The following is a 27,974-nucleotide window of genomic DNA, read 5'->3' on the forward strand; positions in this document are numbered from 1 at the left end:
AATTAACAAAAAGTTGTTTTGAACAGGACGTGTCAAAGGTAGTTTTTAATCAAAAAGCCCTAATATGTACAAATGGCATTATGAGAAACTGCTCTGCTTTACTGTGTAACCAAATTGCAGTGCTCTCATGCTTTTATGTCACGTGAAAAATTAGCAGTCACACCCAGTAGTAACATTCACTGTTAATACTTATACATAATATTATTATACTAGGTATAGTATAAGTATGTGAAAAACAATGTTTTTAATTTTACTTTCATTCATAAAGATAAGCAAATCAAGAAACAGTTCATATTTACAGTAGTAGCCTGCTGATATTTAACATTCAGTATTAAAGTTGATACATTAATGATAATGTAGTCATCATTGTTATATCAAGAGTAACTACACATTTGTAATGTTACAAGATACTTTCATTAACTTGAAAATAAGTCTAGTAAAAATATAAATTAGATACAGGATATCACATGGAAAGCATCAAAGGGGAACTATATCCTAAACCACCAATCTATCTCACAGAACACGTTGTTGTGAAAATACTGACAAATTAAATGACAGTTACCAAACATAGTATATTCAGATCTTTTTTTAAATGAGATCTAATTCTGCCTGATAGCAAGAGCCTCATAAATATCTGTTGAGTCAATAATGCATTGTCATTTCTGTCTCCAAAATTGCAACAGTAAAATCCCCTTAGTTGAATTCTCCTTGTATGTCCAATGTGGTCATCTGATCCCATCTCAAGATCTCTTGTTTCAAACACCTAAGTGAAAGCAAAACAAGACGCCGATTAGGACGCAGTGTATAGAGACAACTTGCACATGTGCACAGTGAGTTCCCATCTACCTTTGGTCTTGGGCTTGACAATGAACTGCTTGCTCTTCTTCTCCAGTGTATTGGAGGCAGTGCAGGTGTAGGTCCCTGGGAGCAGTGAGGAGGAGGTAAGAACTGCTTCATCCTTCATCCTCTCCTGAATGGGATGGGAGGATTGCCAGCTGTACACAGGTGTGGGGTTTCCTGTGGCAGTGCAGTTCAAGGTCATTTCAGAACCAACTATAAGGTCCAAAACCTCTGGTTCAGGACTGAGGAACGCTGGGGGAACTATAGTAAAGATCACAGGGATTAGACGTACCCTCTTCAATGTATTAAACATATGAGAACTCTTTTTAAAATTGGGAATAGCTTCTTGACTTACAGTACACAGAGGCATTAAGAGGCTCCGAGGTCACAGTAGGAGGTGGATGTGGTCCCTCTGGTCCGAGCTCCAGCACTGCTGCACACCTGTACTGTGCTCCATTCTCGGCTTTGGTTGGTGTGATCAGGAGGATAGAGGACACTTGGACAGGCGAGGAAGATGTGAGGTCAGAGAAGGAGTGGTTATAAACCTCAGTCTGCCCTCTGTACCACCTCAGGGTGAGGTACTGAACAGGAGCAATATTCTGAACCTCGCAAAGCAGCTGGTACTCCTTTCCTTCCACCATGGGGCCAGTGTGGTTCACAGGCCTGATAGAGACGCTATCTGGGATTTCTAAATGATTAGTACACAAAGTTCATGTGAATCAAACAGGTTTATGTGACTCATCCAGCTCTACATTGTGTATTAAAACAGGAGTTCACTCACTGTAGAGGACGAGGTTGAGTTTCTCCTCACACTGTCTCGGAGCTGTGAAAAACACACCGTAGCAGATAGGCTCCTCTATCCAATCAATGAGACTGTCGACTTTCCACTGGACAGACAGGTCCTGTTGAGTGTGTGCAGCACTGATGGCCGATTCCCAGCCCAGGACACGTACCGGGCGAGCGGCTTCACAGCTGACTGACACGGACTCCCCAAAGCCCACCACGACCCTGGAGGGCTTGAGGATTAGGGAGCAACCTTCACCTGACACTGACACATACAGCAGCAGTCACCATCATTATGGCCACCACCTTCTTTCCACTTTAAGCACTTTCATATTTAATGTATAGGCCTGCAAGCTGGCCGTAGGGACCTATTATGTAACCCTGTTACAACACTCAGGAAAATCACAAGTAACAAATCAGGAATAGCCTAATATTTGCATGGCAACAAAATCTAGGCCTACTTAATGTATACAGAATTAGACCGACAGTTTAACATACCATACTAATTGGAATGGTCTGATTCTGCGAGGACTGTCTTTTAAAAGGAAAAATAAACCAATGATTAACTTGTTGCACTGATGGTCGTTATCGTGTTTTTATTATCACCGACTAGAGGTCATAGTTAGTCTACGCTTTCGTTTATCACTGCGCCGCTATTTCCATGCGAAAACTACTGCACCGAACCTCATCAATAACCCCGAGTGAGAGAAAAATCAAAATCAATCAAAATTTTGCATACAAAATCTTACCTGAGTAAAACATGCAAAGCGTCAGAATCCATTGAAGAAAGTTGTTTCCCATGTTTTTTTTACTGAGCCGTCGATTAAGGGGCGAGAGAAAGGAAATTCCAACTTGAACAAGCTTGGCTACTCTGCAGGGAACTATGTTGGAACAAAAGGGCCCCCTTCATCCCAGCTGACTTTGGGGGTGGGGGGTAAAAGGCAAAGAGGGAAATTTAACAGGTGGTAGGCCTCTAAAAAAAAAAAAAAAAACACAGCCCAATCCTTTGTACTGCATTTTAGCACGAAATTACAGGCCTACTAATACCAGAGCAAATGTCCCACTAGCAATAATGTAAACATTAGCACAGGAGCACAGGAGCCTACTACATATGATATTGTGGTTTGGGTATATAGATTAATACATCAATTTTCCATTTTCAGTATCCGGTTAACTATAGTCTAAGCAGAGCAACATTTGGTTGACAAAATGGAAAGTCACTTATGAAGTATACCAATACATTTATAATAATTGAGATGACTTACAATTTATAGCATGATCAAATTTAAAACTACTTCTGTAGCCCAAACTTTCCTTTCTTCTCTGCACTGATAGAATAACCTTTGACCCATGTAAATCTTCTTGAATAGGCCTATAAACATACCTGTAAATCTGAATTTGACTTTAATATTTATTGTATTGAGGCAAGGGTTGGATGCTTTTTAATGCTCTCTACATTCCAGCCTTAGGTGTGGCCATGCTATGCTTTCAAACAAAAAATAGTCTCTCTTGTCTTGTTGTTAAATCATGCCTGGCTGTGAACAAAAGCCTGTTTTCAGTTCTGCCTGCATGCTTGTCTCCTATTGCTTCTGAACTTCATGCTTTGTGAAATCTCAGCAGGCAGGAGTATTGGTGTTGTGCAGCATGTAGCTTGTAAGACTCACACTGTGACCAGAATGCTACACAGCATATCCGCACTGACTGCGACTGCAGTGCAAGTAAGAAAGTAATCGGATGCTCTTTGGTGTATTTATGGAGAGCACAGCTGGGAATCTCAACGCACAGATTACAGTTCATGCTTGCTTCACTTTGAATATGCTTCTCCTTCTTCAAGTTATCTAGACAAGTATGTTAAGCTTGTGTGTCTATAATAAAACGTTTTTTTAACTCCATGACAAATTAAGCAATATCCACTCTGCCAGGTTGTTATAGCAACACAGTCAGAGCATACACAAACAGTGCTTTCTGGCAAAACCTTTAGTGGGAATGACAGGGACTGAACATAAAGAACATGGTTTCAGAAAAAATAGGTTTATATTGGCAACTGTAGGCAGCATAAAAAACGCTCTCCTTTACATTCACTTTGTTCAGTACTAATTAGTATGGCAGTCTTAGCAATGTATAATGTAAGCCAGATTGAATGAGAGAGAGCGGGGAGAGAGAGAGAGAGGGGTCCAAGGGGTTGACAAAAGGTGGCAGTGAAACACAGTGATGAAAGACACTGGTTTGACTTTGCCTCAATCAGTATTCTGCCTAAGGATGTCACTGACAGAGAAATTGGCTTAATTTAACAACTGATGCAACTATATGCAAAAGCTGCTCATGCACACAATACATTAACACTTTAAATTATATTCCCTTTAAAATAGCATCTCTCACTTTCTCCTTTTCAATTAATTCAATAACAAAGGTTTACAAATGGAAATCAGCAGTTTGTACTTCTATCAAGTACTTTTACTGGTACATCAGACAAACTGTATGTCTAACATTCATATTCAGGTAATTTCAATAAAGCAACCAATTGTCTTATCACATGAAATTGTGGGCATATCACAGAAATGTTAATCTTTTCAATACAAACATAATTCAACATTCAAGAGCTATATGAGAGCATACCAAAAAAATAATAATAATCACTTGATAAAATAATTTTACAGAACAAGAAAGGAGCATAATTTATGCACGTACCAACAAATGAATAATAATAAAAAACTCATTACAAACATTGTACCACATTGCAGTGTTCAGAGCAATCAAGTAATTGCTGTAGTGTAGGGTCTGAAAAGTATGGAGCATCAAACAGAAACAAAACATACCTGAGTGGATAAAACATCATGAGAAGCAACTCAATCTTTGCCTTAAACGTTTGTCTTGTGTGCAAAGGGGTTAGATCTCGTGTTGCTCGTAGAATGAAATTGTCTAGAATTATGCAATCAATATGGCAACAATGGCTGTTGAATCAAGCCCATTATGTGGTAGCCAGTCATACATCCCCTATGACTTATCATCAGAAGTAAGAGATTTTTTCCCCGGTAGAGTGCAGCTACTGACAGCCCAAAGCATTAACGTTTTGGCAACTTGAGAGCAGAAGAAATCTATGACAAGCTGACAAACCCACTGCTTATCATGGCCTTATAAATGTATTATGACTAATGTGTGCAATACATATTCTTCTTTCAGCTCTGTTTTAGTCTCCACCATACAGTCTATAATCTATACCAATGCCTTAGAAAAATATGTGGTGTTGGACAGTAGTATACAGAGGGTTTGTCAGGAGGTCTGTTTTGCTGCAAACCACTTCCTGCCGGTGGTGGATACAAGGTTGATGAGAGCGGCTCAGACTGAACTATCCAGTAAAAAAAAAAATGCAATAAAACCGCAGCAATGAGCAAAAAGAAGCTAAAAGAAACTAAAAAAGCTGGATGCAGAGTTGGGTGTTAATGCTCCTGGTTTAGGCAAAAATGAGTCATGCCTCCAAAATAAGGTTGGGGCTAGGAGAGAAATCTGACTACTGACCGATTTCTAGAGTGCATGTAAATGTACTGTTTGTTAATGCAACAATACTTAAAAAGGCAGCTGATGGTATGATGCATTCTCAAAGCTACAGTAACCAAACATGAGCAGAAGTCCACCAGCTGAGCATGCAGAACAGAGCCTAGGCCTGTAAGAGACATGCAACTGATATGCTTCTCCAAGCACAAAAAACATTCTTAAAAAAAAAAAAAAAAAAGCCATGCAAAATTGAATTTAAAAAAAAAAGTCAGCCTCATACAGGTCCTGATGAGGTAGGCCGTCCTCTGAGATAGCCGCCTTTGCTGAAAGAAAATGTGCCTTCAGGTGTCACAAAAAAATGACCGCCAATGCAGAGCAGGACTGCCAGGCACCCAAATCCTCCAACCAAGGCTGCAAAGGTTGTACGATTACCTGTGGGAGACACGAGTTTTTGTTATATTCTCTCTCTCAGCTCATCTGTTCAGACCTTCTGGTCTTGCAACAGAGGAGTTTCTCTGTTTGTGATAAACCACACATCCCAAAATAAAGATTAAAAACAAACACAGTCATTAAAATCCCAGCAGTGGTCCCAGGGTGACTACCTGATGGTGAACAACAGCATGAAGGAATTATGCTAAAGGTAGCGGACGCCAACAGACTTAATAAACTGATCCGCAAGGCCAGTGACATTGTGGGGGTGGAGCTGGACTCTCTGGCAGTGGTGTCCGAGAGGAGGATGCTGGCCAAACTACACGGCATCTTGGACAGTGTCTCCCACCCGCTCCATGATGTGCTGGCCAAGCAAAGGAGTACCTTCAGCGGAAGACTCATCCCACCAAAAAGCACCACAGAGCGCCACAGGAAGTCATTCCTGCCTGTGGCCATCAAACTATTTAACTCCTCCCTCTAAGGGTTAGTCTGTTTGACCCTAGGTCACTAAACTGGACATTGAGCATTACATCTCCGCCATAATTAATAAATTGTTCAATATTCTGTGTAATACCTCCGTGCAATATTAGTTTTCCCCGTTAGTTTTTTCTTATTTATTGCTACTTAAACTATATACCTCAATTACTCTTCGACAGTACATGCACCTCCGCTTATTAATATTATTTATTACATAAGGAGTTACATTGTATTTTAGACTGTACTTTCATCACCAACCAGTAAACCCACTTGGTACTTGACACTTAGTTTATCTTATACTTATACCGACAGGATACTTAATTTATTTCTGACCTGTTTATAGTGTTTATTTTTTCTAGTACTTTCTCCTGTGTGCACTGACGTAAAGACGAGCTACTGTAACAAAGAGTTTCCCTACGGGGATCAATAAAGTATTTCTGATTCTGATATACAATAATTAACACTGCAAGACAATAATGGAGTAGAACAAGCTGAGAAACATAATGACTTTAGTAACAATATCTTACTTTTAGCTTCAATGACAATGAAATATTTGGTCTTGGTGCCCTGGGTATTAGTTACTGTGCAGTTATAGGTCCCTGGAAGCGGAACGGACTGGGTCAAAATGGGCTGATTCTCATTTTGATTCTTCTTCGTCTGTTGTATGGGATGTGGGAAATGCCAGCTGTATACCGGCATTGGGTTTCCTGTGGCAGTGCAATTTAAAATCATTTTACCACGAGCTGGAAGTTCCAGCGTCTCATTTGCAGGCTCAGTGAAGGTTGGTGGGTCTGAGGATATACATGAAATTAAAATACAGAGAGAGAAAAACAAAAGAGAAATTAAAATACAATCAGATATTCTCTTAAAAATCCAACAACTGTGATGGTTACATTACATTAAAAACTTACACAGTACAGTCATTTCACGTGACTTTGATTGGATCGTGGGAAGATTTGGTACTGTCGGCCAAAAATTCAGCTTTGCTTCACACCAGATGTGAATTCCATTATCATCTCTGTGGGCGATCATATTGAGGACAGATGACTTATTGATTGGAAATCGACTGGGCTCGTCAAATGTCTCAGTATAGAATAGCTTATTTCCTTTGTGCCAGTTCACAGAGAGGTTGCTTACTGGTGCAACATTCACAATGTCACACTGCATGTGATACTTTTTACCCTCTACCATGGGGCCCATTTGACTCAGATGAGACATAGACACACTGTCTGGCGTTTCTGTATAAAAAAAAAAGTGTCAAAATGTTTAACAAAAACTGTGACAAGTCCCAACATCAGTAGTATTGAATGATCAAAAACTTAAAAAGGGGCCACCTGACAACTTCCGATAAAGATAAGGGCTACTTACTGTAAACAGTGACTGGTAGGGTTTTTAAACACTGACCACTGTCAAGAGAGGTATAGCACTGTGGGTCTATGGCCCAGTCTTGCAGAGAGTTTACATTTAAGATAAGAAAAGTGGCCCCATTTCTCAATCCTGTGCCTCCGTGTGAAGACTCCCAGCCCATTCCCACTGTCTGGTTGGATAGTGAGCTGCAGTTGACTGAGAAGGAGTCTCCAAATCTCACCACAACTCTAGGAGGGCTCATCTCAACTGGGCAGGAGGAACTCACAGGCTTTCCTAGAAGTACACAGTTTGTATTATAGCCTACATTACAAATAACCATGTACAAAACAGTGTATATTACACAGCATTATAGCATTGTTTTGGAACAAGTCTGGATTTACAGAGTGGTCTCCAGCAGTACTGGCTCATTAATAAAATCTCACAGACAGGATGATATAAAACAAACCGTGGAAAACATGTTTTTAACCATAAAATTCCAGTTACATTGACAATACATGGGACCCCTCTCTCTACGGTGCTTGAATAGGTTTGGAGAAAGTGTTTACAATAAATACAGTAACAATATTCATAAACGTCAGTTAAACTTATACATGACATAATGGTGAAAAACTAAAATATTTTTCTTGTTGAATACAAATCCATGTCTTGTGTGCTGCTGCCTTCTTGTCCAAAAAGTGGGATTTGGGATCATTACTCAAGTTTAGCTTACACATAAATTAAAGCTGGGTAGATATTCTGCAAGTTGCCCTAACACTAAGAAATGATCTACGAAAACATGCGAAGTTGATCCCGGGAGATAAAAAAGCAAACAAATATGATCATCAGGTTAAGCAGACTAACGTTAACGTTAATCAAACAACGGGCGTTGGCCAGCCCGAGAAGTGTAGGCTGCAACCTTCTGACTAAAGACACAATAATGGGGCTAACGCGAAACGTTCATGTACCACAATAAAAACAGTTACCTGTACACGCTATTAAGCCGCTGAATATGAAGAACCACATACTAGTTTCGCCAGTGTGCCAACCAGCAACACTTTCAGAAAATGAAAATATAAAAAATGGCCCAGTTGACAAACTTATTTCCACACCTGTGTCCTTCGTGGATACGTGCCTATTCTTTACTTTCACTTAAGAGTTGCGTCCCTCTTCTCCAACTTAAAGGTGCATGGCACCACCTACTTCTTCTTTTATTTTGATTGGCGGTTGGCAACTAGCTTGCTGGACCGCCATAAAACTTTACGAAGAAGAAGAACTAATGCAGGTGCATTACCGCCACCTACCGGACTGGAGTGTGGAACAGTAGCTTGGCAGACCAATAAAAGACAAAAAATAGAACAAAAAAAACCCTACATTTTCTCTATTAATCCTGTTTCCTTCGGGTATTTCATTAGGTGATTGTATATTCCCTGTGCCACATCTCCAAGTATACTCCCTACAGTGAAACTTAGCTTAGCTTTCTTTAATGCTGATGTCAGTTCCTTCCTTTTCTTCTCATAGGCCCTACAAGTGTCTTATTAAGTCCAGTATGTCCCATCCTGAGATGGGTAATGACTTCCTTTTGGTTCCTGCCCAGCCTTCTTCCCAACCCGACCTGTTTCCGGATATTATGAAGATGTCTTCCTGTATCGTTTATTTCCCAGTATTCTTGCCATACCTTTGCCTTTGTCACTTTGTAATTGTTTTACCCTCAGCTTTACAAAGCGGAAATTTCATGTTTACTGTTTGTGATACCCTACATGTTCGTTATTTGATTGTTTTGATCCATCTGTAAAAATATTAAGATAATTATAGTAACTTTTCTTCAAATACTCTTGAACCATACACCCAATGTTATTATTCCTCTCTGTCCACTCTCTCCTCTTTTCTAATATTTGAAGATTTACTTTAGGTTGTGGAATATCCCTGGGGAAATGCTGCTATGGATAACTGCTGGACTGTACACTTTAGTATCTAATTTGTACTGTTTCACGTTCTTGTTAATGTCCCAGCCAAAACCTTCACCAGAAAATGTTGTGTTTTCCCAACAATTCTGCAGCACAGTTGATGCTAAATTTCCATCTGCTCCTGTATTCTTATCCAATATGTTGGTGATAACTTAGTTCTCCTCAGATGTAATGGCAGTTCACTGGATTCAACGAGCAATGCATTAATGGCAGTGGTTTTGACTGCTCCCAAACGTCTTAAAAGTCTTAATGCTCTGTATTGTATCCTGTATTTGTGTAATAATGCTTCTTTGTCAGCTCCCCATTCAATTCCAACCACACACTTTAATTTAACACCTTTTTACATTTGGTCGCAATATTTTCAATATGATTCTTCCATGTGTATTTTTCATCAATCCATAGACCTAGATATTTAAATACTCTGACTCTTTCCATGGGCTTGCTATATAGTGTTAACCCCTGCTCGTTACCTATCTTCTTCTTAGTGACCAGCATATAGCATGATTTTGCTACTGACATTTTGAATCCCCAATCATAAGACCATCTCTCTACACTGACTATTGCTTTCTGTATACTTTTCAACACGTGAGCAATTTTTCCCCCTTTTCCAGATTGCTCCATCATCTGCGTACGATGCTGACTGTATAGCTGTCCCTGTATTTTCAAAGATATCATTAATATGATAAATAGAATTGGACTGATGACGCTACCTTGTGGTATTCCGTTTTAAATAACAAACCTTTCTGAGATTTCTGATCCTACTTTAACTTGAAATGTTCTGTTTGATAGAAAATCTATGATCCAGTTATATAACCTTTCACCTATGCTTAGCTTGTTCAATTTAATTAACAGACCTTCTCTCCACATGGAATCATACACTTTCTCAATGTCAAAGAAAACTATAGCCATCATTTCCTTCATATTAAGGGTCTTTTCAGTTTCATTACTTACTTTAATTAGACCATCTGCTGTGGATCTTCCTTTCCTAAAGCTGCTCAGATACTCATTTAACAATCTTCCATTTTCTAAAAAATATGATAACCTGTAGGCAATAATTTTTTCTATCCATTTACAGAAGTATGAGGTTGGTGCTAATGGTCTGTAGTTTTCAGCATTTGATGGTTTTCTGGTTTAGCAAATGGTAAAATTAATGCCATCTTCCACTTAACAGGTAGTCTTCCTTCTGTTCATATCTTATTGAAAAGTTTCAACACTATTTCTAATGCTCCCTCTGGTAATTGACTGAACATAGCATAATTCAATTGGTCTTGTCCCAGAGCAGAATATCTGCTGCCCTTCTCATTTCCCTCAAGGTGAATTACATTGGCTTATTCGCTTTAGACCACGGACTATATATATACACTCCACGGACCACAGACTTTACTATACACTCTCACATTTGAATGGTAAAGTAGCTGGAGCCAGCAGCCGGTTAGCTTAGTTTTTCCCAACAATTCTTTGAACATTTTCAGTGTCTAGCAAAAACATTACTTTTACATCCAGAAGATGAAAAAAAAATCACATTTGGCAATTCAAGTATCAGAAAACCTCCTCCTTCCCCAGTAGGAAGTAGAGTAATTTCTGTAATGTCAATATTTCCGACAGCACCAGAAGGCAGCATGTGGGCGCCTTTTGTCTTGTGTGGAGCCCAGATAGCCCATACAGTCTATGAGATAGCCAAACAGACACAAAGATTTCCACAGATTCCACAACAGCAATATCATTTTCCACACATGTATGTGTTATCTGAGTAAAAATGAAAATGCAATAATCCAATTTTCATTTTCACATACTTGTATGGGTGTTCTATGACTATATTAAAATGAAAATGGAAAAGCTGTTTGACATTTAATTTTCAAAGTTGTAACCCGCTGTACAGTGGACAATATTCAAATGTTAATTCAAATTTGAAAATAAAATATAAACAATGTAACCTGATTTTCCATTTATGCAAGCAATATTTAAGTCAAAATTAAAATTAAATGTTCTAACAATTTGGAAATTGCAAAACTGCAATTGGCATTTCATTTTCAAAGACTTAACCTGCTGTACAGTGGACAATATTCAAATGCAATAAGCAAAACAGCACCCCCAGTCATTTACATGAAAATGAAAACTGTCAGTGCTCTCTTCAAGGCGGGTCTTCAGTTAGGACTTCACTAACATCTGGTGATTTACTCGTGTGTAATCCGTTTATGGCAGAAAGGCGAGAAGGCGGCCGGGCCTCACTAACTACTGGATTACTGCCCAAAAACACAACTTTATAACTGTATTCACTGATTTTGGTAAAACTAGTGATATTAGGCACTGAATTTGATGAATTTTCTGTTTATCAGACCACAAATTAGACAAGAATTAGGTAGGAAAAATGATAGACACCGCAGCATTATGTTGCCTCACAGATTACTTTACAAAAACAACAACTTTTATAATTTTATTCACTGATTTTGGTGAAACTGGATGATGATGATGATGATACTTTGTCAAATTGAGTCTGAAATGTTTCTTGCATCACAGCAGCTCCAGGCATTTGCCTAGACTGGGAGCGCAGAGCACCGGCTGAGTAATGTTGTTTACACCGTTAGCACAAGAGCTTTGGACCACAGAGAGGAGGATGTTTTCAGGGCCGACATTGAACACAGTACTGAGGTGATTTTCAGCGGCTCTGGCCAGGACTCTGACTCTAGCCCTGTAAAAGACTGCAGAACAATAACTATTTAAATATTAGATCTTTAAATCCCTTGTTTCCTCCTTCCAAAAAAAGACAGAAATTAAAAGTTTGGGCTGTCACAGTTCTGTGCACTGAGGTGGATTTGCCAGGCAAGAAGAAAGCTTTTGATATAAGCACTTGCACAGTATTATTGTTTGAAAAACCAACAAAATGAGTCTTGTCAGCTCTGATCATGTATTTATGCACACATCAGACATATTCAGGCCTATAAGGTTACAATAACACAGCAATCTGTTTGAAAAGGAACATTTTTAATATTAAAATACTTTTACACCAATTACAAATATTTACAGCAGTATTCACAAATGTATTACAATGTCCTCATGTTCTTATATCCAGGTAGGACTTCAACTCCACTAACTCCAACATTTGCAACATTTACATACCTGTCTGCAGTCCATTTCCAATACTAAATTGTTCCATCTGTACGGTTTCATAAATAAATAAAAGGTTTTGCATTTACATAAAATATCATCCGAATATACAGTTCTTATAGGCATTAGGCAATAATGCCTGCAGTCATTCATACAAAAGCCTACAAATGTGGAACAAGACAATTCGTTTCCACAAGGCCAGAGCCTGACACAGTATGGCACAACAAAGGGCCAGGCACAGAGAAGGCTACAAACTCAGAAAGAAGTGCAGAGTGGCTTACAAACATTAGTGAAGGTACAATGGGTTTAAAGTATGCACAAGCAATAGTGTCCACATATTGAGCAGAGCTGGTCTCCTTTTTCACAGATTCAATGTCACACCTTTAGAGAGGCCAATAAGCAAAAGAAGTGGTGCATTTACTGTTAGTGTGACTGTTAAAATCACAGCAGCCTCAGGGTCACCACTTCTTAAATGCATGCTAAAATCATGTTCAGTTTGTAAAATAATTACAGAGATGTGAGTTTGAGTGAATATTAAGGGGGCATAATTTAAAAAAATAAATCAAGCATTTGTAAAACCAAAGTCAACAAAAAAACATTCAGAATCATAAAATTGCCTTTGTGCTCATGAACAAATATATAAAAAGTTTATTTGGCTAGTCGGAGTCAAATTTTGAGTCCTTGCTCCTCCTCTTCTTTCTGTCATGTAAAAAGAGGCAAAATCCAGCAGTAAATAAAATTGTACATATCAAGCCAAGGTTGCTCATTTTTATAATTAGATTATTCCATGAGTAAAATACTATTACATGTAGGAAAATAGATGTGAGGATGACAGAGTGTGTGAAGTTTGGAGGAGGAGATTTCCAAACCAACAGTGTGGTATTCAGGCACTGTAGTTTCAGTTGGCAGCTCATGCATGTGCAGCTATCCATTCTGTGCTATCTGATGCACCGCTAAGACAGTTCGGTCATAGGAAACTGCAAGTCCCAGCCGTTGTGAGCTACGTTGCCATTGTAGGTGTTGAGTTTGGGGTTTTTAAGACTATAGCGGCGCATCCTGGTGTTCTTGTAGTAGATTGAGTAGATGAAGAGGAAGATGATGGAGATGGCAACTACTGTGACAGCCACAAATCCAGCTATGAGGGGAAGGTAGTCCTCTGTAATGAAAACAATCAACCAGGCATTATATTAATGTTTAAGAATTCCAAAATAAACTGCTATAAATAAGTGTTTCCTTTTTTGATTTCTACTGCAGGATCAATGAAGATGCACTTTACTATTTGGTTGCAGACGCATAAATGAAAATTATGAAAAGGTAGCTAGTTATCTACTTACAATTTTAACATATGGCCTACCCTCAGACAGGAAGATAGGCTAATTGTATTTGTATGATTATTGTGAAAACTGCCCTTCTGATTATTACATTTGACAACAGAAAACAAGTCATTCTATAAAAAGAAGCTTAATATTTTCATCAAAACTTACCCAAACCTCCAACCATTCCACCAGCCTTCTGCCTTTTTGTTTCTGTCTACGCAAACAGCGTTGTGTAATACCGCTCCGAGAAATCACACGGCACCATTTTGAAATAAATGAATATGGCTGGATAGAATCCTCCTTGAAGCTGTTCCGAGCACAATTATCTCTATATAGCTCTGTTGACCTTTTTCTGTTGACTTAATATGCACTAGTGCAATTTTGCACTGAATAAAGGTTATAGATTACATTCACACAGAGAAATTGTGGGGCGAAATTACAAAATAATAATTTGCAGATGCTTAAACCTCAATTCAAAGTCAAATAAAGTTCTGAGCAACAGAAACCCATACAAATTCTTATATAGTTTGTACGTAGGGGAGAAGAGTGGAGTATGTATTTATTGGCTTCAAACCCTTCGGCCAGAGATCTGGTTTCACAACTGGGGCACTTGTTATATTTAGGAAAAATATCTATTATAGAATTTTATAGGAGGACGTGCATATTTTCTTCTAAAAATTACATAATGGAGTTTAGATTAAGAGTGTTGTTACCTTTTAAAATCACTTTGACCTCACGGGAGATGGAATCAACTTCATTGGTGGCGGTGCAGTTGTAGAAGCCTGCTTCAGACACAATGAGTGTGTTTGCAGATACATGGGGGACTTTGTCTGTGCTGTAGAGCCACTGGATCTTTGGAGGTGGGTAACCCTCAGCTTCACAAATAAGCTCCTCAGGATAACCTCTGAACACGGGGATTGTAGCTGGAAGCTTTGTGGTATTAATGATGGGCTTATCTGTTGAGAAACAATGGCAAATAGAGCAGAATGAGGTCATTCCAAAGGAATCATAGTACATTTAGTAGAACTACACTTGTGAAGTCCCTAATTTACACTAACATGTTACGCTTTGTCCTGCACTTTCATAATTTCTTACTATAAGGAAAATAACAAGCTCTTTCATATTATTGTATTGAAAATCTAAATGAGTGGAAATTTGTTAGCTCACTGGAATGATGCGATGTCATAAAACATCCATCATCACTTGATCTTACAGTATTGTCTTAATCATGACTACTGAGCAGCAAATGTGAGTGTGATCTCACAGTAGACAGTGATGTTGAGAGGACTGGACATCGTGTTTGGAGGAGGCTGTGGTCCCTCAGGTCCAAAGTCCAACAGAGCCTCACATCTAAACTCTGCTCCGTTGTGCTTTCTGTTCAGAGTGATGCTGACGGTAGATGACACATTCACCGGGGATCGGATCACAGTGAGGTTACAGTTTGTGCTGTTCTCAGGCAGGCAGCCACTCACTTGCATTGAGCCTGATGTACAAATGAATATGGTGAGGGAAATGCAAAGTAAGAAAACAACAAAAAGTTGATCCTCATGTTTTGCATCAGAAATTCACTTTTTATTTTATTTTAACATGCAGTGTTAAAGATCATGACAGTGAACCATGACTCTTTTGGGTTGCCAACATGTGTATTTCACTCTCTGCTGTCAACATAAACTGATGTCTTGATTTGACATTTACACACTCCTGGACTCTTGGAAGAAAATAAACACTAAAAACTTGTTACAAGGAACATGTGTGCCAAACCTTTTGTGCAATTTTCTATATTTTATATCATGGTACAAAGCATTTCTTGTACCTATAATGATGAGTACAGACTTGTCTGCTTCACAAATACAGCCACAAAAAACAAAAAGTGATTTGATGCTGTATTGCTTGAACTACAAGTTTGACTAGCACCGGTAGATGTCCTTGCTCAGAAAAGGTAGAACTTGCTTAAAGAAAGATTCCCCACCTTTGATAAGTGGTTTGATGGTTTCATTCCCCTGGTACCACCGCACAGTGAGGTTTTGTGCAGGAGCAACGTTGGTAATGTCACACTGCAGCTGGAACTCTCTCTCCTCCACCACTGAGCTCACTTTATCCACATGACGGATGGAGACACTGTCTGGTGTTTCTGGGGAGATAATAATCAGGGGAGATAATAATCAGGATAGTTCTAAAATTTGATGACAGTGAAAGTACAAAAGAAGTTAGCAATACATACTGTAGAGAGTGACGTTTAAATACTTCTTGCACGTTCCTATTCCCTTAAACGTTGCAGTACAAACAGGCTTTATGTCCCAGTCTTTATGGGCATCAACAAACAAGTTTGTGCTGTTAATTTTGATGCCCGGCAGAACCTGCCAGTATACATCTTCTTCTATGTTACTGGAGTTGATGGATCCTGTTTTGCACGTTGCATGATGGCCTGCATTTTGGTATTGTATCACCATCCTGTCTGGAGTTATTTCGATAGGACATTCTTGGTTGGCACCTGTGGAATGTAGATTAAGGGCGAGAAATGTTATTCCAGTATTATCATAACACATTTCCACATCCAGCACTGTAGTGAAATAGTGTACAACAAAAGCTGTGACTCAGAAGGCAACAGGAAAAGGCTCAGGAAGGATATACCCCTCCCTTAGGAAAGTCTGCACTTGCTGCCCATCCTTCTTTGTGCTGGAGATCACTGCAATATATCCATGTCTCAAAGAAATGCGTCATATTCTATCCAGCCCATTTCCATGGAATATAACTAAAAACAGTAATCCTGAAACTTGATGAAACACTGTTCTATCAGACAACTATAATATCCACAGGATGTGAGAGAAGGCCTAAAACATAAAGATTGCCTACAAAAGGTCACAATGCTTACTAATAATCAGACACACCTTCCACCACCAAAGTAATGTTAATGATTTTCCACTAGTGTTCACAAACTCACAATTAGCATTTTGTCACCATTCAAAGCATGTGTAATATAACATGAATGTCTCATTCAATTCAGAATTTCCAGTCTCCTCTTAACTTTTTTTAAACATGACTGTGTTGCTTTAAGTTATCTCGTCATGACCCAGCAGACTACGTAAATATACCAAAACAATCTCGCTATTTGTTCCTTATAGGTCTATTAGCCTAATCGAGCCATTTTTAACCTCGACAGAAAAGAAAACACGAGTGAGGTCTATAACTAACTTAGCTCTCAAGTGGCACAACTTACTCGATCCTGTCCCGTTAGAAAGCAACGGCTCTAAAGTCAAAAGCACTGAAAGGAGACGAAGATAGTTTAAATCGTCCATTGGATTAAAGTCTTCGAGGTTTTTCCAACAGCTGTCGACCCTCTTCTATTACACTGACCGCCTCTGAGGTTTCTCCTGCTTTCTCTCAGCTGCATGGGACAAGACAGCGGCCGCTCGTTGACTTTATGGGAAGCTAAGCTAAGCTATGGCTGCATGCCCCGCACAGCTCCCAGCTCTACATCACGACCGGGGAGGAAAATGGTAAACAGCCCTCCCCCCAATACTGGGCACACGCGCACGCAAACACACACACTGTGTCTTTCAATGTAACTGGTTGTGCAAGTTGGCTACAAGTTAGACTTTAGGCCAGGACACCAATGGCTTGGTTTTAACATTATGATAAATAAATGGTTTGCCCGCCATTGACAAAGAGATACTAGAAAATAGTTTAGGTATCCAAATGCACACTTCAGAATTAAACTTCAGAGCACAAAGGATGTTAATAAAAATTCAGAAAAAGAAAAAAATAATAGTTTTGTTGTGCCTGATTTTTGCAATGTTACGTAGGTGAAAGAAGGCAGTCCTTGAAGTTTGTTTCATGTGGGAGTTAAAGGATAAACCCTGATGATCAAAGATAACTCAGAGGTTCCTTACAGTGGTGCTGGAGACCAGGGCAATGCAATCTAGAGTCACTACATCTTTAGATAATGTGTCTCGGAGGTGTCTGGGGCCAAGTAGGCCTACAATAACTTCAGTTTTGTCTGAGTTCAACATCAGAAAGCTGCTGGTCATCAAGGTTTTTATGTCCCTAAGGCATGCTTGAAGTTTAGTTAACTGGTTAGTTTCATCTGTCTTGATCAATAGATATAACTGGGTATCATCTGCATAACAATGAAAGTTTATGGAGTGTTTCCTAATAATATTGCCAAGAGGAAGCATATATATGGTGAATAGAGTCAGTCCAAGCACAGAACCTTGTGGAACTCACTTGGACTAACTTTGGCGTGCGCGGAGGACTCACCGTTAACATGTACAAACTGAGATCGATCTGATAGATAGGATATAAACCAGCTTAGTGCGGCTCCTTTAATGCCAATTACATGTTCCAGTCTCTGTAATTGGATGTGATGGTCAATGGTATCGAACGCAGCACTAAGATCTAACAAGACAAGTACAGAGACAAGTCCATTGTCTGATGCAATTAAAAGGTCATTTGTAATTTTCACCAGTGCTGTCTCTGTGCTATGATGCACTCTAAATCCTGATTGAAAATCAACAACGACAACAAAGATGTCGACAGTTCAGCTATCTCTATCAACTCCGCAGGACTGTAGGTAAGAAACCACCAAGTGAATAATATTCTGAATATTCAAGTTTGTCTTCTTGTTTTAATTCTCATACCTAAAAGACTAAAAATGCTAACGTTAGCAGGTAGAAAATGCGTGGTCTCAGGGTTCTATTTAATTTAGATAATTAGCTAAATTAATGGTATCGTAACAGCAAGTGTTTAATCTAGGAGAACTGTTATTGTAGTGGTAACGTTAGCCGTAGTCAATCAGATTATTCGACAATGAAAAATACAGCATTAATTTATGTTAGCTAGCTGCCATCCTGGGCTAGTCTGCAAGCAACATTAGCTGCTTAATGCAACCGCTAATTTATGTTATGTAGCTTGAATGATTTTAAAGCTCCCAACTCCCACCTGAAATTATGATGCTAACGGTCGAGTCAAATCTTTGTTAACTGCTCTGAATAGTTACCACAGAGTGGCTACTGGCTAGCGAACTGAAAGGGGCTTTATCAGATGCTATTTTTGTGAATAGCAGCACTGTTGCCATGGATTATGTAACATTATTGATGATATCTACAGGTACACTAGCTATTTTACAACAATTAATCATTAAAGAGCATAAAAGCTAATGTACAGGGCTTTTATTTACCTTAATAAGAGCAGCAGGCCTTATGGAGACAAGCTATTATCGGACAGGCCATTATCTTTTCAGGAAGGTACAGTATGTCTAAAACGCATAGTCATTTATTTCATTTAGTGACAAAAAATATTACTGTTAGCCTTTTCTACACTTCTATATTGATTTCATGCTGAAACTATGCTTTATGAATTTCCAACTTTGTTGATTTGTCTTCAGGTACACTTTTTCTGACACAGAAGCTTGAAACCTTGGAGAACTCAGCAGGGGGGCTAGGAGAAGGAGCTCTCACACCTCAGACAGCAGCGGACCACAGTTGGAGGGAGACCAGTGTCGCGAGGCCATATCTCGACTGAAACACAGCACAGACAATGAACAGATCTTCCTGAAAATGAGTGCAACCTTCCAGCACAGACAAAATTTGATCCACAATCCTGAGCAATGCAACACAGTGCTTACAGTGGTCTGCTTGACCACCTCATCCAGTCTGCAGAGGGGAACCCCGATGACGAGGTCCCAGGTAAATGATTGACATTAAATAAAAATAAAGTAAAGTGAGTAAAAATTATGCTGAATTTTGCTCATTGCCTGTTGTCAGTCTCACATTTCTACTGACCTTTTGCTTATTACCAGTTATCAGACTCAACAAATCTGTTGCTGTTTTCCATAGTTTTGCCCATTTCCAAGCTTTGCATTGACTGTGCCACATCTTTTTATAATAAATGCACTGCTGTAGAAATAATGTGTGATCAGTATTACCACCATTTGTATAGAATACCAAGGCACACTGGATTCCTTTCACTTGAGGTCATTCATTGTTCCCCAACCCCTTGTGTACAACGAGGCCCAGCCTTCCTCACTCAAGACATGCCTGAGACAAGAGTGGCTGTATTCCAGGTAGAACAGTGCACTGGAGGAAATAATATAAGACTCAACTGATCTTTTCTAACCTTATTAAATAACTAACATGAAAAGCATTTTATAAAATTGATTAACATGTAAAAATGAATAAGTGACATGTCTTTATGTCAAGGTTACAGCCATGACTCTAGTTTTCCCTTATGTTTCCTTGTGTTCCCCCTCCCTGATGTCTCTGGTGCTTACCTGTCTGTCTCTCTGTGTGTATGTGTGGTGCTCCTTCCCCGACTCCCCTGGCATTCTGCTGATTACACACACCTGCCTTCCTCACGCTCATAATGCTGTAGTTATATATGCTTCAGGGCTCTCTCGTGATTCTAGTGTTCTGTTTCTACATGTGATTTTTCCTGCCTAATCGTGTGTCTCTTTTGTTCTAGGATCATACCTCACCTGTCTGTCTGCTCTTAACCCATCATCCACCAGTCATTTCCAGCTAGCCACACCATTCCCTCTTACTCATCCACCTTGCTCCTGTCCCTCCAGCCATACCTCACTTCCCTCCGCCTCTGCCACCTGTCTCCCTGCTCATTCCACCTCCAGTTCCCGCTTCCCTTACAATAAATACCATTTTCATCTACGTCTGCGTAATCTGTAAATCTTAACACTTAAAGAATGTTTGCAAGCCCTTAAAAAGTATTCAATTGTCTTAAATTTATTTTTGTTCATACAGGTGTCTAATACATCATGACAGAATATATCATGGTGATAAAAGTCTGCAAAGTGTCCTTTTCTTGGACCAACATTTGGACGAATGTCAATGTTGTCGTTAGGATAATTGTAGAAATGTCAAGTAGCTAAGAATACAACTTGCATGTGCTTACTTGTGTGGCAAACACAAAAATAAGCAGTGGTCTTAAATGTTATTCTAAGAAGCATTTAATATGTTTAAAAAGCCTTAAATTGAACTTGTGCCTGCAGATGTCCTATTTTAATATGTGGGGTTCCTAACTGAAATGTAGTTCACCGCTGGAAAAAGACAAAAATACTATATGGTTGTTTCTGTCTTGGAACTACTACAATGCAAGACAATGTATATTTTACTGACAAGCAGTTTTGGGTGTATTAATTTAGTTCTTGTGCACTTATAAGAAATATACTAGGGAGGAGGTAGTCATGATATTCTGTCAATATGCTGCAGTTGATGCTTATGATGGTAGAGGTCATAATTATGGTGATGAGAGGTACTGTATATTATACTAGCACTTATGCTTTGGGGGACCTGCTAAACACAAAGTACAGCTGATGGGAATGTCATAAATTTTGGAAGTAACGTTCTAGACATCAGGGAGGGGGAACACAAGGAAACATAAGGGAAAACTAGAGTCATGGCTGTAACCTTGACATAAAGACATGTCACTTATTCATTTTTACATGTTAATCAATTTTATAAAATGCTTTCCATGTTAGTTATTTAATAAGGTTAGAAAAGATCAGTTGAGTCTTATATTATTTCCTCCAGTGCACTGTTCTACCTGGAATACAGCCACTCTTGTCTCAGGCATGTCTTGAGTGAGGAAGGCTGGGCCTCGTTGTACACAAGGGGTTGGGGAACAATGAATGACCTCAAGTGAAAGGAATCCAGTGTGCCTTGGTATTCTATACAAATGGTGGTAATACTGATCACACATTATTTCTACAGCAGTGCATTTATTATAAAAAGATGTGGCACAGTCAATGCAAAGCTTGGAAATGGGCAAAAACTATGGAAAACAGCAACAGATTTGTTGAGTCTGATAACTGGTAATAAGCAAAAGGTCAGTAGAAATGTGAGACTGACAACAGGCAATGAGCAAAATTCAGCATAATTTTTACTCACTTTACTTTATTTTTATTTAATGTCAATCATTTACCTGGGACCTCGTCATCGGGGTTCCCCTCTGCAGACTGGATGAGGTGGTCAAGCAGACCACTGTAAGCACTGTGTTGCATTGCTCAGGATTGTGGATCAAATTTTGTCTGTGCTGGAAGGTTGCACTCATTTTCAGGAAGATCTGTTCATTGTCTGTGCTGTGTTTCAGTCGAGATATGGCCTCGCGACACTGGTCTCCCTCCAACTGTGGTCCGCTGCTGTCTGAGGTGTGAGAGCTCCTTCTCCTAGCCCCCCTGCTGAGTTCTCCAAGGTTTCAAGCTTCTGTGTCAGAAAAAGTGTACCTGAAGACAAATCAACAAAGTTGGAAATTCATAAAGCATAGTTTCAGCATGAAATCAATATAGAAGTGTAGAAAAGGCTAACAGTAATATTTTTTGTCACTAAATGAGATACATGACCTTGCATTTTAGACATACTGTACCTTCCTGAAAAGATAATGGCCTGTAAATTAATGCTGTATTTTTCATTTTCAAATAATCTTATTGACTACGGCTAACGTTACCGCTACAATAACGGTTCTCCTAGATTAAACACTTGCTGTTATTATATCATTAATATAGCTAATTATCTAAACTAAACAGAACCTTGACACCACGCATTTTCTACCTGCTAACGTTTGCATTTTTAGTCTTTTAGTTATAAGATTTAAAACAAGACACCCTTGAATATTCAGAATATTATTCACTTGGTGGTTTCTTACCAACAGTCCTGCGGAGTTGGTAGTGATAGCTGAAATGTCGACATCTGTAACCGTCTTCACGAAACTTTTCGACCTCCTACTACAAAAAGTTCCTACTTGTACCCCGACTTCATGAAGAAGCCGTTGTCTGACGACACATAACAATGGCAGCACCTATGGAAGCGCACATTAGGCTACATTTCAATAAATAGGGGAGGGGGGTAGGATGTATTTGTAGACTACAGTATTGTATTGGGCTAGTGAATGGAATATGAAGATACGTTTCCGAGTATAAAAGTGCCGTAAAATAATATGTATAATGGCGTCTGTTCATGCGTCGTTGTTTCCTCTGTTTCGTTTATATGCAAGCAGGCTGCACTGCTGAGAGTTCAGTTTTGTGTACACTTGCCAAAGCAGCAGCAGTTTGTCACGGTCAGCCCTGTTTTTTGTTTACGTTTTACGTCATACACCGGGAATGCTTTGAGGTCGGACATTTCAACTGGGAAATTCCGACCTCCAATATTGTCTGGAACGCGGCATAAGAGAGTAATCTCATTGTTCTGTCCCCAGGGTCACTTTGGAAAGGTGACTCTCTACTTGTATGACCCGGCCAACGACGGGACAGGAGAGCGCGTGGCAGTGAAGGCTTTGAAACAAGAGGATGGTCATGTCCCTGAGGGCTGGATGAAGGAGATTGAGATCCTGAAGTCCCTTTATCACAGCAACATTGTCAAGTACAAGGGCTGTTGTACTGAACTGGGTGAGTCCTCAGCTGTTATCTGTCTGCTTCAAAAATGTTTATTGAAATACACGTCAGCATACATTCTCTGCATGTGCAAAGGAATTCTTGCTCAATACTCTCTTTTTATCTCACAGTGCTCAGTGGATGATTCAGGGAATTGATTTTTGGTCCCTGTTGTTCCTCTGTAAATACTGAAAAGTGCAACACTGCTTTCACTGTATGTCAATATTTTGAGCTTTCAACACAAAGCATGCTGAGCAACACAGCTTCTTCTGCACCAGGACAGGCAACAGGTCAGTCTTTCCTTTTTGAAAAGTAATGTGAATAGGAGGATAAAAGCACTGTTGCATTGTCCATTGACAGGAGGACAAGCTGCGCCACCAATACGATGATAGATAAGCTTTTTAAATGATTGCATTAGCCTACTGATTACATTAAAATGGTAGATACATAATATTGACCCTACCTTTTACAGTGACTCTGGCTGTTTTAGAGACATTTCCTCTGTCATTCCAGGCATGGCATGTGTAAGAGCCCATGTTGTATGCAGTAGCATTGTGGATGAGCAGACGGGACACTCCATCTTCATTTTCCTCCATCACATTGGCAGTCCGGTAATAATTCCAGAAATATTTTGGGCGTGGGTTGCCCGTGGAGGAGCACTTCAGCCACATAGATGAACCAACGTCGACTTCAGAGTCTTCAAGCTCAACTATCTGTGATGGTGGGTCTACATACAACAATTTAAACAGTATAAGAGAAAAAGCAAATGCACCAGTGTCACATACTGAATCACATGCTAATAGTAGGTATTTAGGATTTTCATAAAAATAACTTACATATGACATTAATCTCCACTTTGAGGCTGACAGTTGACAGATTGTTTGAAGCTGTGATCAAGTACTGCCCTGTATCACTTCTTGTTAGGTTCTCTGGAAGTTCCACCTCCTCGCCATCTTTGTACCAGATCGTCTCAGGTTTAGGATAGCCTTCAACAGTGCAGGTGAGGTTGTGGGGAGCATACTCCAGTGCAGTGTAATTGCTTGGACACATCAACTCTGGTCCATCTGAAAGCAAAAACACTTTGTACTTCACACTTACAGTGGAGTAACTATACATCACCTAGCCAATGGTGGAATGTAACAAAGTAGCCTATATTTCTATTCCATTGCATTTTGGTGGCAAATATTGTAATTTTTTTGTAAATTCACTACATTTATCAGATGGTTTACTAGTTACTTTGCAGATTAGGATTTTACATACAAAACATATGATCAATTTATATAATATGATAAATTAAACTACCCAACAGTATATAAAGTTGTTCAAATAAGCTCTACCTCAGTCAACTACAACAGTAAAATGCTGCTTACACATTAATGCCTTAATAATCCAAAAATATAATACATGTAATAATAATAATAATAATAATAAATAATACAACACTTTGGCCATTCTGCATGAGTACTTTTGAATTTTATACTTTAAATATATTTTGCTGAAAATACTTCTATACTGTTACTTCAGTAACATTTTATAGATCTAAGTACTTCTTCCACCACTACAGGTAGCACCCTAATAGCAGCTAGACCAAGCTTTATTTGTTTTAACCAGCAATTTGCAAATAATAAACGCTACAAAAAAGACAGTGTTACAGAAAACATCCTGGAGATACGACAAAAATGAAAAGTGGAACCCAAAGAGTCTCTCTGTAAAATATACTGTATGTGCAAAATGATTTGACAAATGACAAAAAACATAATTCCCAAAACAAAATGTTTTTCCTCTTCATGCTCATGTGGGCGCCTGGCTGTTTGTGCTGATGACTGGATGTGACACTCACACAATACAAGAACCCAGAGTTCCTTTTGGGTGAAGGACAAGCCCCCAGCTTCAATGGTGTACAGCCCTGCATTCTCCCGGCTCAGAGGGACGGTCGGATCTGTGGGCTGTCCATCTTTCAGCCATCTGACAAACTGGGTGGGACTTCCTGTCACAGAGCAAAGCTTCTCCAAAGGTTCTCCTTCCAGTACTTCAGGACTAGAACATTGTACATCTGGTCCAACTAAACAGAAGCAGACACAGCAAATATTTATACTATTTTGCTTTTATTTAACAGATGAAAATCAGTTAAGACACAAATGAGGCATGAGAAGTGACTGAAATATTGGTGTTTTCCCCTTTTAGACATGTATGGTCTTGCTGGGCCAAGATCATTTACAGCTTCATTACCAGAAAAACTAGTAGAACCTATTATAGTTTAGTTAAAAAAAATAGAGCTGCAACTAATGATTCTTTTCATGTTCGATCAATCTGATGATTATTTTCACGATTTAACTGTTTAATCGTTTTGGTCTATAAAACATCACAGAACAGTGAAAAATGCAATAGTCACAATAGTCTAGAGCTCAAGGTGACATCATTAAATGTCTTGGTTTGTCTGACCAACAGTCTAACACCCAAAGACATTCAGCTTACTATAGTAAGAGGAGAAAAAGCGGCAAATCCTCACAATTTAGAAGCTAAAATGATAAAAAAAAAAAATGTTTGGGATTTCTTCTAAACAAATTACTCAGACAATTAATAGATTATTAAAATAGTTTCTGATAAATTTTCTGTCGATCTACTAATCGCTTAATTGTTGCAGCTCTAGTGAAATTAATATAGACAAATGTAAATCCAAACTCTGACATAACAGACATTCAAACTGATCATTTCAAATGACCTAAATAACCTAAATATGCCTTTAGGGACATTTCAATCACACATGATATTGTGTACTTGTGTATATTGTGAACTTACAGTTAATTGTAATATTATACTCTTGTGAAGATACAATATGTTGTTCCTCCAGGTCCAAATGTGCCTCACATCTAAATGCGACTCCGTCGTCTTGTCTAGTCGGTGTAAAGCTGAAGACAGATGACTGATTTACTGGTTTCTTACTGGGATTGTCAAAAGTGTCTGTATAGACGATCTTATCTCCTTTGTACCACTTTACAGTGAGATTTTGAACAGGTGCTATTTTGGGGATGTCACATGTGAAGTTATATTGCTCGCTTTCGTTCATCACACCATCTGAGCCACTGCTGGAGTTGATACTGATGGTTTCTGGGAATGCTGGAGAAAAAGTAGAGGTTATAAGACAAAGTCATAGTATCATTATTTTCTGTGCAAAAATAATTAAGACTTACTGTAAAGTATGACTTTTAAGCTCAAGAAGCACTGTTTAAATGTGTTAATTGGTGATGGGTTGATGTAGCATGAGGGGGAGATGTCCCATTCTGTTAGCCTCGGCACAGTCCAGCTCAAATGGTTGACCTTCTCTATACCTGTTCCTCCTTGTGGAGCCTCCCAGCCCATTCCTTCGAACAGGCTCTCAGATGTGCTGCAGTTGACTGAAACTGGGTCTCCATATCTCACCACAACACTGGCAGAGCTCAACTCAATGGGACAGGAGGCATGTACACCTACAGTGTGGGAGTGTACTTGAGTCATATTTTCATAATTGCCACAAGAGAAACATATCATTGCAGTTTTGCCTTTTATGTAACTTAAAGGTAATTAAAAAGGGGGGTATTCAACAACTGCCTCCCACGTGGGTTTTGAGTGCATGCCCACAGTATAGACCCCATGGAAACTAGCCTAGTTCTGACTTCTGAAAAAATGTATTCATCCTTATTTTCAGTTAGCTCCATATCACATACTATACTATATATTTCCTTTTCAGAGGAGATATCTAGTGCAGTTATAAAAAAAAGAAAAACACTTTAACTTTTTATTTTGCGCAACGTGTGGGCACAAAAAGCCTAATCTGGTCAGCAAAGAGCGAAAAGGACATGCTGAAAAAAACATCGCATCAAAAAACTGCGTAAGAAAGAATACTGTGGTGAAAATGACTAAATTAAATTACAGCGGAGACTTAGAGTTATTAAGACGGGGAAATAGTTCAGTAATTTGAAGTGGAACCGCTACATGACCGAGCGCCCTCTCTTCCATGTCCGGCCATGGGTGCTGTCCCCGAACACAAAAGCCTTTCACTTGGTTCCTATACTGCTACCACAGCTGGTCTAAAACGACTTTATAAACAAACAATGAACAGTAAAAGTAACAAAAGTAGGAAAAGTGAATATCAGATGAATATATTTGACAATAAGTTTTGATGTGTTTCAGAAACTCTTGACTTGTTTTGATCTTTAGCCTACTGCTTTCAAAGAATCCCCATGATGACACTGTGGATTAAAGACGCTTTTCTGTGTGCAGCTGTTTATTCTCAGTTTTCTCAACTCCTTATTTTAATTACACAATGTTCTGGTTTCTATTCATTTCTGTATGTCACAAGAGCTCAGGGAGACAGAAATAGGCTTATTTTGAATATAAGAATATCTACACTTAATTTTACGTCTTCTGATTTAATATTTTCATTGTGGAAACCTTTAAAAAAAATTGGACTCAAAAGTTTTTAATGTTCCCTTGAGATTTCCTGAGGGATTATTCAATGTCTGTAAAAGATTGCTTCAGTCTCAGATTCAAACACATCTTTTGTAATAGCCATGTGAAATGTCTTTGCTATGGCAGCTTGCTCTCGGTGCATTCACTGAACTGGCAGTCTGTTTCTTTTCATAGGCCGTTATATCGTTCCCTTCTGGTTAAAACGAAGCAATGCACCCATGGCATGTAACAGTTTTACCTGTCGCTATTTTATTGTTAATGACCGCACGCTTGGTTGATTAAGCAGACATACAGCGTCTTCACATTTCAGCGTATTTCATACAGTGTTCATGGTTTATCATTAAAATATGCCCTCTGTGCAACGATAAGACATACATATACATTATATACATTATT

The 27,974-nt window shown here is 39.0% G+C and overlaps 1 protein-coding gene across 1 annotated transcript; it reads right to left on the reverse strand.

The window, feature by feature from the left end:
- Nucleotides 1-13: 13 nt before the first annotated feature.
- On the reverse strand, nucleotides 14-27,973 carry LOC122869507 (hemicentin-2-like). The gene is made up of 22 exons (XM_044182616.1): nucleotides 26,321-27,973; nucleotides 25,929-26,246; nucleotides 24,970-25,191; nucleotides 23,966-24,193; nucleotides 23,593-23,856; nucleotides 15,975-16,244; nucleotides 15,723-15,884; nucleotides 15,018-15,236; nucleotides 14,467-14,709; nucleotides 13,392-13,593; nucleotides 8,670-8,692; nucleotides 8,352-8,516; nucleotides 7,390-7,662; nucleotides 6,933-7,259; nucleotides 6,549-6,812; nucleotides 5,396-5,547; nucleotides 4,355-4,401; nucleotides 2,373-2,527; nucleotides 1,622-1,888; nucleotides 1,196-1,528; nucleotides 847-1,101; nucleotides 14-763 (listed from the first exon to the last, which is right to left on the reverse strand). The coding sequence occupies exons 1-22, from the start codon at nucleotides 26,655-26,657 to the stop codon at nucleotides 756-758; spliced, it is 4,734 nt and encodes a 1,577-aa protein (XP_044038551.1). The 5' UTR covers nucleotides 26,658-27,973; the 3' UTR covers nucleotides 14-755.
- Between the last annotated feature and the right edge of the window lies 1 nt (nucleotide 27,974).

The sequence above is a fragment of the Siniperca chuatsi genome, linkage group LG21 (assembly GCF_020085105.1).
Source record: "Siniperca chuatsi isolate FFG_IHB_CAS linkage group LG21, ASM2008510v1, whole genome shotgun sequence".
In the NCBI taxonomy this organism is placed as follows: domain Eukaryota; kingdom Metazoa; phylum Chordata; class Actinopteri; order Centrarchiformes; family Sinipercidae; genus Siniperca; species Siniperca chuatsi.

Excerpts from the sequence above, each read along its gene's own strand:
- LOC122869507 (XM_044182616.1), bottom strand. The coding sequence starts at position 26,657 with ATGATATGTTTCTCTTGTGGCAATTATGAAAATATGACTCAAGTACAC. Across the intron at positions 16,245-23,592 it reads AGCCAGAGTCACTGTAAAAG|GTGCCAACCAAGAATGTCCT; the intron begins GTAGGGTCAATA and ends TACATTCCACAG. Across the intron at positions 15,885-15,974 it reads TTTAAACGTCACTCTCTACA|AAACACCAGACAGTGTCTCC; the intron begins GTATGTATTGCT and ends TTATCTCCCCAG.